The 12,920-nt window shown below is 37.5% G+C and overlaps 1 protein-coding gene across 2 annotated transcripts in view; it reads right to left on the bottom strand.

Annotated features, from left to right (window-relative positions):
• Window positions 1-12,920, bottom strand: part of CFAP210 (cilia and flagella associated protein 210) — a 33,061-nt gene that overhangs the window by 7,329 nt on the left and 12,812 nt on the right. Inside the window, exons 5-8 of one of the 2 annotated variants that reach the window (XM_087861287.1) lie at window positions 12,266-12,385; window positions 8,424-8,580; window positions 3,155-3,294; window positions 538-730 (exon numbers count right to left, since the gene is read on the bottom strand). In XM_087861287.1, the coding sequence (XP_087717413.1) occupies window positions 538-730; window positions 3,155-3,294; window positions 8,424-8,580; window positions 12,266-12,385 (610 nt within the window). The remainder of the gene's footprint in view (window positions 1-537; window positions 731-3,154; window positions 3,295-8,423; window positions 8,581-12,265; window positions 12,386-12,920) is intronic. The other variant, XM_045783776.2, reaches the window with a different exon arrangement.

A 12,920-nucleotide genomic window follows, 5' to 3' on the forward strand; every position in this document is an offset into this window, starting at 1 on the left:
CTTTGGTTTTGTTCTATTTCCCAAATAACAGGAAACACACAATGAAAACTTGAGTGATACTGGTTTAAAAAATACAGGAACAGAATAGCAAGATCTTCTCAAGGTAGGGGAATATTTGTAGGTAAAAAATTAATTGCTACAATGTTTATAAACTATCCAAATTAAATGTTGTGACAGTCAATTATGTAGGAGATAAGGATTATCTGAAGGGTTAAGAAATACAAAAATGCAATAGGGTAATTTTTATTTGGTTAGTCTTAAAACCCCTCAAATGTATATTAAGTGAATAACAATTTTTGCATTTCAGATGGTTCTGAAACAGAAAAGATTATTTTGTGTCTATCAATATTTTATTTGTAGTTGATTATCATGTGATCTTGTTAGAAAGTAAACATGGTCTTATTTCAAGAATATAGGAAGATAACTCATACATTGTTTTTCAAATCTTTGCTAGTTTTTTGTCAGAAGGAATGGAAACTACAGTGGGAAGGACTTAAATTTTTAAAAATTTTTATTTGTCATAATTGAATTGCTTACCACAGCAGCTCTGTATTCCGCAATTGCTTTTAATTCTGCTTTGTTTTTTTCATATTTTTCTTTTTCTCTTTTTTCCCATTCAGCCTCAGCTTCTGCATTATCTCTAGCAATAATCAAATCTTCATTGTCAAGTTTCTCTTTTATTAGTTCACTCAGGAAGTTATTTATTTTTTCTCTCCTTTCTTCCATTAGCCTATAACAAAATAACCATCACTTGTTAAATCTTCATGAATAGATTTGTTATGGAGCCAATATAATTTCACTAGAAATCAGATGTTTATAGTTTTAACAAGACTAAAAGGAGCCCCATTGTTCCTTATATGTACTGATTATTTTAAATGGAAACTATTTTTATACTTTATTTTTAGAATGAAGTGTATTTTAAAAATCCAAGGTGAGTAATACATATAATATCTTGTGTGGGGGGGAGGGAATAAAGTATTAAAATTCTCACAATGAAAAAATTTTCAAATACTTAATCAGACACCCTGCTTACTCTAACATTGGAGGCTTAGGTTATAAAATTAATCAAACGCCTTTCTTTAAATGAAACCGCAAAAATATCTAGTAAAAGCTATCAAAATCCTGAATAAATCCATCCTTTTACTATATAGTCTGTTTATAATTTATTCATAGCACTTTATTGACTTCTATTTATACGAAGATAGACAACTGTCCTTTCACACTATGAGATTCCTGAGGTCAGAGAATGGGTAAGTCCTCTCTCTAGTTCAGAGCCAAGCATGGTGCCTGGCACATCATTAACAATAACTAGGTATTTGTTAAAGGAATAGGGGCATTTTCATTTAGGATTGGGTAACAAATAGTTTTAAATTTAGATGTGACATATTCACTAATTTATTGAGTGAATTTGCAAAGCAATGTGGGAGAAATGATAGGAAAGGATACAGTGTGTATCCCAAGGAAATTACAGTCTAAAGTAGAGAAAAGACATTTATGCAAACAACAATTCATGGCAAAGGATGATATATGCTATGAGAAAGCTAGAAAGTGACATAGGCAGATGAGAAAAAAGGAAGGCTTCATGGGAAAGGTGACATTGCATCTAGACTTTCAACAACAATATTCTTAACACTTTTATTGATTGCCTACTATGTTCCAGACACTATCCAGGTGCTGGGGACATAACAGTAAACAAAAACATTTAAAAATCTCTGTTCTCCTAGAACTTTCATTACAGCTGGGGTAGAGGGATAGTGAACAAAGTAAATAATTAAAATGGTGCTACATCACGCAATGAGGAAAAAGAAAGCAATTAAATGGATAAGCAATGTGGGGGTGGGGCTATAGTTTTAATTAAGGTAGTTAGGGAAGGCCTCATCAAGAAGGCAACACCTGAATAGTGATCCTTTTGAAAGAGTTTAGGAAGGTCAGCATTCTCCAGAGAGGGTACAGGAGAAGTCCTGTGTGAGTGATGAAGAGGCAAAGGATAGAATAGCACGAAATGAAGTCTCTGAGACGAGGCTGGGGTCAGCTGGAAATTAGGATGGTGGAGAGCCTTATGGGCCTTTGTAAATACTCTACATGTGATATAAAGCCATCGGAACGTTCTGCACAAGGCAAAAGTAGGATGTAGACAGAAACACAATGTACTGCAACTGGCCTCCTTCTCTTCCCCCTTACCTCATCCCAAACTTCTCACTAAGGTAGGCAATGACCTCCATATCTGATGGACATTTCATTTTTAAAATCTCATTTAGGGGCGCCTGGGTGGCACAATCAGTTAAGTGTCCAACTCTTGGTTTCTGCTCAAGTAGTGATCTCAGGTTCGATCCGTGAGATCAAGCCCCCTGTTGGGCTCCACGCTCAGTGCAGAGTCTGCTTAAGATTCTCCCTCCCTCTGCCCACCCCCACTCTCTCTCTCTAAAATAAATACATAAATCTTTTTTTTTTTTTTTTACTCTCATTTAATCCCTCTATTGATCTAACATCAGTGACTGCTTTCCTATTGAAACTCTCCTTCCTTGTTGTTTCTCTGATTTTCTTCCTATCTCGGGAAACTATTCTTTGGTCTTCACATGATCTTCTTTCTCCATTTGGCCCTTAAATATGGACTATGCCACCTTCATTTCTTAACTACCCACCATAGGTGAGCTCACCTGTATCCACGGTTTCAACTACCACTTATATATCAAAGGCTCACAAAGCCATCTCCTGCTCATACCCCTCCCCTACAGCAGAGATTTCACTATTTCCAACCATCTACCAGATGAATGTCCTTGATATTCCAAAGGGAACCCTAACTCAAATCATCATGTCACTAGATGCCCTAGTTATATATAATGACTTACTCTCTTTTTTTAAAAGATTTTTTAAAGAGATTTTATTTATCCATTTGACAGAGAGAGAGAGAGAGCATGAGTGAGGTGAGGGGCAGAGGGAGAAGCAGACTCTCTGTTGAGCAAGGAGCCCAATGTGGGACTCAATCCCAGGACCCTGGGATCATGACCTGAGCTGAAGGCAGGTGCTTAACTGACTGAGCCACCCAGGCACCCTATAATTACTTCTTAAAAATTACTCTCATATCACAACTTCTGATTTATAATAATTTCAGATAGTACTTTATTAATTACACTAATTACTTTTAAAAGCTTACCTGTGTGTTTCAGCTTCTTTTTCTTTCCCCATTTGTGTAAGACGCTTTTTTGCTTTGATAAATTTTCTAATCTTTTCATCTTCCTCCTCTTGCTGCTGCCGTTCTACAGCTTTGATGATATTTTTGTCATTCATATGTTCCTTAGGAGAAAAAATTGTGTATTATCCTATCACAAAGAAAAATATCTTTAAACATGAATATCTAACAAGAACCTATCAAATGGTCACAGCTTCTGACTCAGTTATTTCTCTCTTGGGAATTTATCCCAAAGAAACAATCAGAGATACACATTAAGCTTTATGTACCATGTACTTTACCTCGAAGTTATTTGTAAAAGTGAAAAACTAGAAACAACCTCTTAATCTTTAATAATGAAGAAACAGTTAAATAAATTATAATCTCAATGATATGGGAAGATACAAATAATATAATGGGTAAGGGGAAAGGAGAGTATAAAATACTACATAGCATATTTCAGTTTTGCAAACATATATAGGTATAAGTTTATAATGTATACACTACTGGAAGAAATGGATCAAATGTTAATAGTTGCCTCTGGGGTATGAGATTATATATGTGACTTTTCATCTTAATGTTTTTCTGTATTTCCTTTCAAATATCCAATTTCTTTAAAATACGTAATTAAAAATAATTCGAGGGGAGCCTTGGTGGCTCAGTCAGTTAGGCAGCCAACTCTTGGTTTCGGCTGGGTTCATGATCTCAGGGTTGTGAGATCGAGCCTCACGTTGGGCTCCACACTCAGCAAGGAGTCTGCCTGAGAGTCTCTTCCTCTCCCTCTGCCCCTCGCCCTGCTTGTATATGCTTTCTCTCTCTCTCTCTTCATCTCTCTCTCTCTCAAATAAATAAATAAGGGGCACCTGGGTGGCTCAGTCAGTTAACCACCTGCCTTTGGCTTAGGTCAAGATCTCAGGGTCCTGAGATCAAGCCCATGTCAGGCTTCCTGCTCAGCAGGGAGTCTTCTTCTCCCTCTGCCCCTCCCCTTACTTGGTCTCTCTCTCGCTCGCTCTCTCTCTCTCTCATAAATAAAATTCTTTTTTTTTATGTTCTTTTTTTTTTTTAAAGATTTTATTTATTTATTCAACAGAGATAGAGACAGCCAGCGAGAGAGGGAACACAAGCAGGGGGAGTGGGAGAGGAAGAAGCAGGCTCATAGCGGAGGAGCCTGATGTGGGGCTCGATCCCATAACGCCGGGATCACGCCCTGAGCCGAAGGCAGACGCTTAACCGCTGTGCCACCCAGGTGCCCCTTAAATAAAATTCTTTTAAAAAATATTTTTAAAAATTCTATAATCAGAAAAAATACATTATATATTTTAATCAATTTTCATTTAATGTTTAAATAGTTAATATAGTTCTATGGTATACAAATTAAAAATATTTAAAAGATACACATAATAAAGTGTCTTTCCTTCTCCATCCACTGTCTATCTGCGTATATTTCTAATTCCCCCACATTTGATCATTTTGAAACGAGTTTCTTGTCTAGACTTTCTTTTCCCACATACACAAGAAAAGATACAGATATATATTCTAACAAAAAAAATTTAATATAGGTCATTATTTTTCAAAACAAAAAATAAAAATCTGTTCGTATCAGCAAATATTCCATGACTCCAGCCTGAGTTAGCCATCATTAAAAATAGGTGCCTTTGAACACAATAGCCTGGATACATTGATATATTAGTGTATTTGGTTACCATAAGTAGAAACCAATTCAAGTGAAAGATGCAATATTTAATCTTCCAATATATTTATAACTCAGGGTCTACCATGCACCTAGCATTCATAAGTGCTCTCCTATCTTATGGCTATTACTTTTAAAAGCCCATAATCTGGTTAGGAGAAGCATTAGTTAACATGAAAAGCTAATGACAATATCAAACTGTTGAAGGTGATTGTTTTGAATGATTTCTTAAAAGTTTTATTTTGCTTTTTTTCCCTAAGTTTACTGTGATGTTCATACAGATTTTTTTATAATAGTAAAGAATAGAGTTAACACAAAGCTAATTCTCATTTTTAAAAAGTTGAGGGGTGCCTGGGTGGCACAGCGGTTGGGCGTCTGCCTTCGGCTCAGGGCGTGATCCCGGCGTTATGGGATCGAGCCCCACATCAGGCTCCTCCGCTATGAGCCTGCTTCTTCCTCTCCCACTCCCCCTGCTTGTGTTCCCTCTCTCGCTGGCTGTCTCTATCTCTGTCGAATAAATAAATAAAATCTTTAAAAAAAAAAAAGTTGAAAGCCTCAGCTCAAGGTTACATAGCTAGTTAGTTGCAGAGTTAGCATTCAAAGGTCTGCCCCATTCCAAAGTGTCTTGTAGAGATAAAAATATTTCATTCATGAAACAAGAATAAGATTTTATGCAAAAGGAACAGTAGCATTTCAGGTAAAACTCATAGAAATTTAAATTTTGGTAGCTAATTGGTAGCTTAATTTGGTAGCTTATGATTTTTTAAGATTTATTTATTTATTTATTTGAGAGAGAGAGAGAGTGAGCAAGGGGGGAGAAGCAGAGGGAGAGGGAGAGAGAGAATCTCAAGCAGACCCTGTGCTGAGCATGGAGCCTGACTCAGGGCTCAATTCCATGACCCTGAGATCATGACCTGAGCCAAAATCAAGAGTTGGATGCTTAACGAGCTGAGCCACCCAGGTTCCCCTTGGTAGCTAAATTTAAAATTCAGTAGAGGGGCGCCTGGGTAGCGCAGTCGTTAAAGCGTCTGCCTTTGGCTCAGGGCGTGGTCCCGGCGTACCGGGATCGAGTCCCACATCGGGCTCCTCTGCTAGGAGCCTGCTTCCTCCTCTCCCACTCCCCCTGCTGTGTTCCCTCTCTCGCTGGCTGTCTCTCTGTCACATAAATAAATAAAATCTTTAAAAAAAAATAAAGAAATAAAAAAATAAAATAAAATTCAGTAGAAAGTTTAAAAGACAAAGTTGAAAATAACTCTCAAAGTCAAACAAAAGCCAAAAATGGCAGGAACAATTAATTGCCTATCCATGATTCTTTCTCCTTCTCTGCATTAGTAGCAGGACCCAGATTTTGTTGAGTGGCAACATGCTCGTCTACAAAGACTATATTTCCAAGCTTTCTTTTCAGCTAAGTATGACTAATTATGACCAATGAGATTTAGTGGAAATCATTAAGTGAAACTTCTGGAAATGTTCCTTAAAAGGAGAACAGATAGTTGGGCATTCTTTTTTATCCTTTATCTTCTCTTCCTTCTTGCTTCCTGGAATGTGGATATGAGGGCAAGAGCTCCAGCAACCATGGGGTAACTCTGAGGCAGAAGCCATCTATGTTCCAAGAATAGCAAAGCAAAAAAAGATAAGCTGTTTCAGTCTCTGTTGATTCTGGAGTTGCCATATCAGCCTTGGAATGATACCTCTGCACTTCAAAGTTTTAATTTATTTAAGGTACTATCACCTGTGAGCCTTCCCCTAACTAAAAAAATGAGAAAAGTTGTTTTTTTTTAATTACAGCATCAATTCAGAAAGTCCAATGTGTATCAGAGGGATTCTAGAACAGAAGAGACAAAATGGAAGATTATACAAGAAATAAAATAAGTTTCCAGGATGAAAGGAATATATGTTTCCAGATTGAAAGCATCAACTGAGTGCTCAGCAATATAATAAAAAAGAACTATACCAAAGTATGTCACTATGAAAAAAAATGACTCAGAAATCTTTCAGAAAGAGAGAAAAAGAGAAATAAAAACAACAGATCCATAAATAGGCCGAAGACCCTAAATGGCATCACACTTCTCAACAGCAATACTGGAAGTCAGATGATCATGGAACCATGAATACAAAATGCTGAATTCTGAACTAGAATTTTATATCCAGTCAGACCATAAAGCAAATATGACTCTAAATGATAACCTTTTCAGATAAGAATTTTAAAAATTGACCTGTATACCCTTTCTTAGGAAGTTAGTTGAAGATGTATTTCAGCAAGATGAAGAAGTAAGCCAAGAAAAAGGAAGGCATGGGATTCAGAAAATGGAACTGCAGCCCAGGAAAGTGACCCAGGGAAGTTCCAGAATGACAGCTGGGCAGGAGGCCTAGAGAAGCACAGAGGACTTGCATGGGGGAGCTCTAAGAAAACCAAGAACATCGATAATTTAATATTACTTAGATGAATATTTGAAAACTCAATATATATTTGTCAGAACTTAGACAACACATGGGAAAAAACTGAGGTATACAGTCATCAAAGCAAATACACACTTATTTAATCATAGAAAAACATTTATGCAAGCAAAGAAATATAATCATAGTATATTACTTGGCTCTTCAGAGAACAATACTTATGTAATAATAATGATTTAGTTAAAATTGTGACATAATTATTTTAGGGGAAGGGGAAAATGGGAAGGGGACAGTATTGGAAAAGAGCTAAATCCACAACTACCAGGCCAGCCAGACAGAAAATGTCTAAAATTGATAAATCAAGGTACATATCTTTAGAACTTGATATATATTTTTAAAATAAACAGATTATTTAGAATATAATTTCATATCAGAATAAACAACTGAAAGCACCTGGGAACAAGTAAAACAACCTTCATGGTTGTCTCCAGGAAGCAAAGGGGTAAAGCAAAGAACTGCTACTCTTCTTTTAAGCCTTTTGGTGGTGTTTGATGTTTTAATTCTGTGCATCTATTACTTAAGAATAAAAACTAATTTTAAAGAAAAGGATGTATAAAATCACAAAATAAAGTGAGTTGCAATAGGCACAAAATAACTATTACATTTATTGAGCACTTATTAACAGTGCAGTAAACACGGAACACACATCACCCCATTCATTCCTCACAACTCTCATTTAAAGGACAAGAAGATGTGGGGCACCTGGGTGGCTCAGCTGGTTAAACAACTACCTTCAGTTCAGGTCATGATCCTGGAGTCTTGGGATCGAGACCTGCATGGGGCTCCCTGCTTAGTGGGGAGGCTGCTTTTCCCTCTGCCCCTCACCCTGCTTGTGCTCTCTCTCCAAAATAAATAAATAAAGTCTTTAAAAAAAGGATAAGAAAACGTATTCACTTGAAAAAAAGTCTCATTCTTTTCTCTCTTTCTTATTCATGCATGGGAGCACGTCCACATAAATCCATAGCAAATACACCTCCCCCAGAAGTATACTTAGAAACCCAACTTAATGACAACTTGTCTTCTACTCCACAATAATTTATTAAAAATATGTTAAAAGTCATGCATTGGACTTTACATTTTTTAAGAAATGCTGTATTTTTAACTTACAAAAAACAGTTTTCTGCTTTCATTCATCTCTTCTTTTTTCTTTTCTAGTTTTTTCCTCATTTCTATTTCATATAATGCATTCTGTCGTTTTATTTCCTTAGCATCCTTTTCTTCATGTTTTCTCCTTCTTTCTTCTTCCTCTTTATGTTCCTTGATTCTAAAGCAAAAACATAACTAAAATTGAGAGCAAAGCAGAAAAACAGGTTTTATTTTAAAGAAATGAATTAGATTCTAACCTCGGATGATTTGAAGCTGTGGGGAAACTTGTGAATTTCTTTGGAGACAAGAACAGATATATACAAAGCAGTGATTAAAGCCAAATCTAATTTTGGTTAGCCCAGAATTGCCAATATTTTCCTTTCTCCAAAATTTGTTTCATTCCTGACCAAAATTAAGTCCTATACTAGATTCAAATGTTCCTTTCCTTTAGAAAGAACTAGCTAACTGAACAACAGTATAGTAGAATGGTGACATTATTTTACAGAAAAGTCCTTAATCCCTAGTGTTTCTCAATTTCAGCACTACAGGTCTAGCCTCTTAGGAAATGGGCTAGCCACTTTGGTTGTCATTCTTTCTCTAGCCAATATTCACTAGCTACTGATGCCTTCTGAGTGGGAAGCCACACCGGGCTTATGTGTGAGTGCTTCAGAGATCCCTGAGCACCCTCCTTACTGCAGGGCTGTGATCTGGGAGATTTAGCTCTAGCTCTACCTCTTCAACCCACCTTCCCAGCCCCATCACCATCACTACCATGAGCTTCTACCATCAGTACTTTATTGCAAACTCTGAGTGCCCTCATCTGGCAATCAGTCCTCTGCATACTGGCAAGGCAGCTCAGTCTGTGGTGCCTACTTGCCCATGCATCCTTGTCAGCCAATCAAGTGTGCAGGCTGCTCCACTGCCATTCTCTACCTGCTGTCTCCAATTTTTTTCTTCCTGAACAGGTAGACATAGGGTAGATCAACAATACACTTACATAAAAAGGCTGAAGAATAAACCTTTCTTTCACGTGCATACAATCCAAAAGAATTTTTTTTTGGTGTCTCATCACTCAGCTTCAAAGAGGAAAATTTCCTTTCCCGGTGCCACAGAGGACTATACAGTTAGTGAGCCAGTAAGTTCGCTTTGATATTATGAAGCCAGTGCAGGACAGAAGATTCCCAGTTGATTCATCCGTACAGTGTAAGCAGCATTAGAGCTGCAGTCACTTTCTTTAGGAGGACCTAAGAAAAAAGTCACTGCTGGCTACAGCTAAACCAGGTTTATGATTGTCCTAAAAATACTAGATTTTCAAAAAATTTTTATTGTCTATTTAGTTTGTTAGAATTCTTAGAAGCAAAGAAGATTCTTTGAGCTGGTGAGAAGCCCATTGATGAAGAATGGAACAAAATTCCAGACAGAGGGAAAAACCTGTGAGAAGGCCCTGAGGCAAGCAAAGGTTTGACAGGTGCTCAAGGCCTGGGAGATCGGTATGATAGAAGTAGAAAGAGTAAAGGGAAGGAGTGGTAGGAAAAGAGGTTGAGAAGATGAGGCCAGATCACACAAGGCTTTGCAGGAGATGGTCATTTCCATTTTCTTTTAAATGAATGGAAAGACACTAAAAAGTTTTAGGTGGGAGAATAATATGATCAGTTTTTATTTTAATAAAATCACTCTGGATAATGAAAGGAAAAGGACTTGGGAAGAGAGAACAGGAGGCCAGTTAAGGGGTTGATATAACAATCCACAGGACATGAGGGTGGCCTGGACTAAAATGACAGCAGTAACTTTAAGATTCCTTTTGGAGAAAAAAATTCAACATCAATTGCTGATAGATTTGATGTGGAAAATAAAGGAACATGAAGACTTGAGGTGTATTCCTAGGTTTCTGATTTGAACAACTGAGTGGATAAGGATGCCACTAGAAATTCCACTGTGGGGGTGGAGAATCAAATTATATTTCATATTAGACATTTAAAATTTTTTATGAGACTTCCAAATGAAGATGTCTTAAAGACAGTTGAATATGTGAAGCTGGGACTCAAAGGAGTGTTCTGAACTAGGGTTAAAAATGTAGAAGTTATTAGATTTAAGATGGGTTTTTAATCATTAGGAATGGCTGAAGATCACTTAAGCCCTCATCTCTCTCTCTGCTTTTTCTCTAGATGATCTCATCCAGGCGAACGGGATATAAACTATCCTATGATGATTTTTTCTTCTTCTGAGAAGCTGATGAGATTAACAGTAACTAAGTGAGTTGTTCTTAAACAAGGTCTATTGGCCCCTTCCCAGAGAAAGGCTTACCTATCAATAGAAGGAAATAGAATTATATGCAGTATCTACAGATACAGTTAAATTTCTTTTCAATAATTATGTTTAAGGTTCTTGGTCAAAATCCCTCCATTTGGGGATTTTGCTGTCACTAGAGTCCCTTACTGCCCCATCCCCATTATGCCCACTGGGCTGTGACACAGGCAGATTCTTATATTGCTGAAAGCCCAACAGTGGAAAAGACTGCCTAGGTCTGCAGCCTAGAGATTGTTTTAAAAATGTGTGAAGTCTCACTTTCAGGCACAGGGCCAGCAACTGTACAGTGTGTTTTAGTTACCCATTGCCGAGTAATTACCCCTAAATTTAGTGGATTAAAATAATAAACATTTATTATTTCACACCATTTCTGAGATTCGGGAATCTGGGAGTAGCCTAGCTGGGTGGTTCTCCAGAGGTTGCAGTCAAGATGTTAGTTGGAGTAGTAGACATCTGAAGGCTTGAATGAGGCTGGAGAACCCATTTTTACATATCTCTTGGCAGGAAGCCTCAGCTCCTTGCCACATGGACCTCTACATAGAGCTGCCTGAGTGTCCTTACATCACGGCATCCTCAAGAATGAGTGATCAAGATGGCAAGAAGGAAGCCACAATGCCTTTTATATCCTAATCTCTCTCAGGATGTTACACATCATCACTTCTACTCATTCTCTTCACTGGAAATGAGTTACTCTGTATGGTCCGCACTCAAGGGAGGGAGGAATTAGAATCCACCCTCTAAAGTGAGGAGTATCAAAGAATGTGTGGACATATTTTAAATCACCACCAGGTAATACCTGAACAGCACAATTACCAACGCATGCAAAAGAGTCTTGCCTCTTGGTATCCTCCAATTTCATTTCTTTGTGATTAAAAGAATTAAAATACGGTTTTGCCCGAAGTGGAAGGTCATTCCAAATTTTGACACATCCTAGACACATAGCCTACAAGGCACATCATGGCCTGGCCCTTGCCTCTCCTCAATCTCATCTTTAACACTGCTCTCTTAGGCCTCTTACTATAGTCATTTTGACTACTTGTAGTTACCCAAATCCACCATACTCTAACTCACTTCTGGGCCTTCACCCCTGCTATTTCCTCTGCTTAAAATACTTCTACATCCCCACTATTTGCATGACTTATTCCTGCTCAGTTTTCACACTTTGGTGCTAGAACTGATCTTTTCTAAAAATTAGCCCCTTCTCTACACTGGATCAGATGTCCATTTTATATGCTTCCACATATCCTGTACATACATTTGCCAAAATATCTACTATCATACCCTAATTATTCGTTCCATATTTATACCCTCCTCCCCAGATTGTGAACTTCTTAAAAAGACAACTGTATTCATTTTCACATTTTCAGTTACTAGAATAGTGGCTGGCAAATGGAGATTGTCCAATAACTGTTTATAACAATGAATGGATGATTGGATAAATGAATTTATTAATGAATGAATAAATAGCCTATCATAAAATTTTTCCCCTGAATAGATTCTTATTTAAAACTTTTTCTTTCTGTGGCGCCTGGGTGGCTTAGTCATTAAGCGTGTGCCTTCGGCTCAGGGTCTGATCCCAGGGTCCTGGGATCGAGCCCCGCATTGGGCTCCCTGTTCCGCGGGAAGCCTGCTTCTTCCTCTCCCATTCCCCCTGCTTGTGTTCCCTCTCTCGCTGGCTGTCTCTCTCTCTGTCAAATAAATAAATAAAATCTTTAAAAACATTTTTTTTCTTTTTAATTTTAAATAGGCTCTCATGACCCTGAGATCAAGAGTCGTGTGCTCTACCAACTGAGCTAGCCAGGTGCCCCTGAATAGACTCTTATTATTCAAGAAAGTGGGGGAAAAACTCTCCTCTTCTCTTTTCCACCACATGGTCCTCTGTGTCTACTCAGGTTAATACCAGTGTTAGTATTCCAGTTCTACTGTTGGCTTAAAGAGGCTTTTTCTGGGCTCATTACCTTTCCTACAGTATTTTAAGTGACACACATTCTGAATTGTATAAAACTGACACATGAATCAACATCCAACACAATACTACTTGGTGATAATTTTGTAAATTCATATACCTAAAAAATTTATAATAATAGATTTCTATTTTCCTTTTTTTGTCTTCAATTACAGAATTGAATGTTTCTTTTTTAAAAAAAAATTATTTATTTGACAGAGAGACACAGCGAGAGAGGGAACACAAGCAGGGTGAGTGGAAGAGGG

The sequence above is a fragment of the Ursus americanus genome, chromosome 1, assembly GCF_024610735.1.
Source record: "Ursus americanus isolate L20-20 chromosome 1, mUrsAme1.1.p, whole genome shotgun sequence".
NCBI lineage: Eukaryota > Metazoa > Chordata > Mammalia > Carnivora > Ursidae > Ursus > Ursus americanus.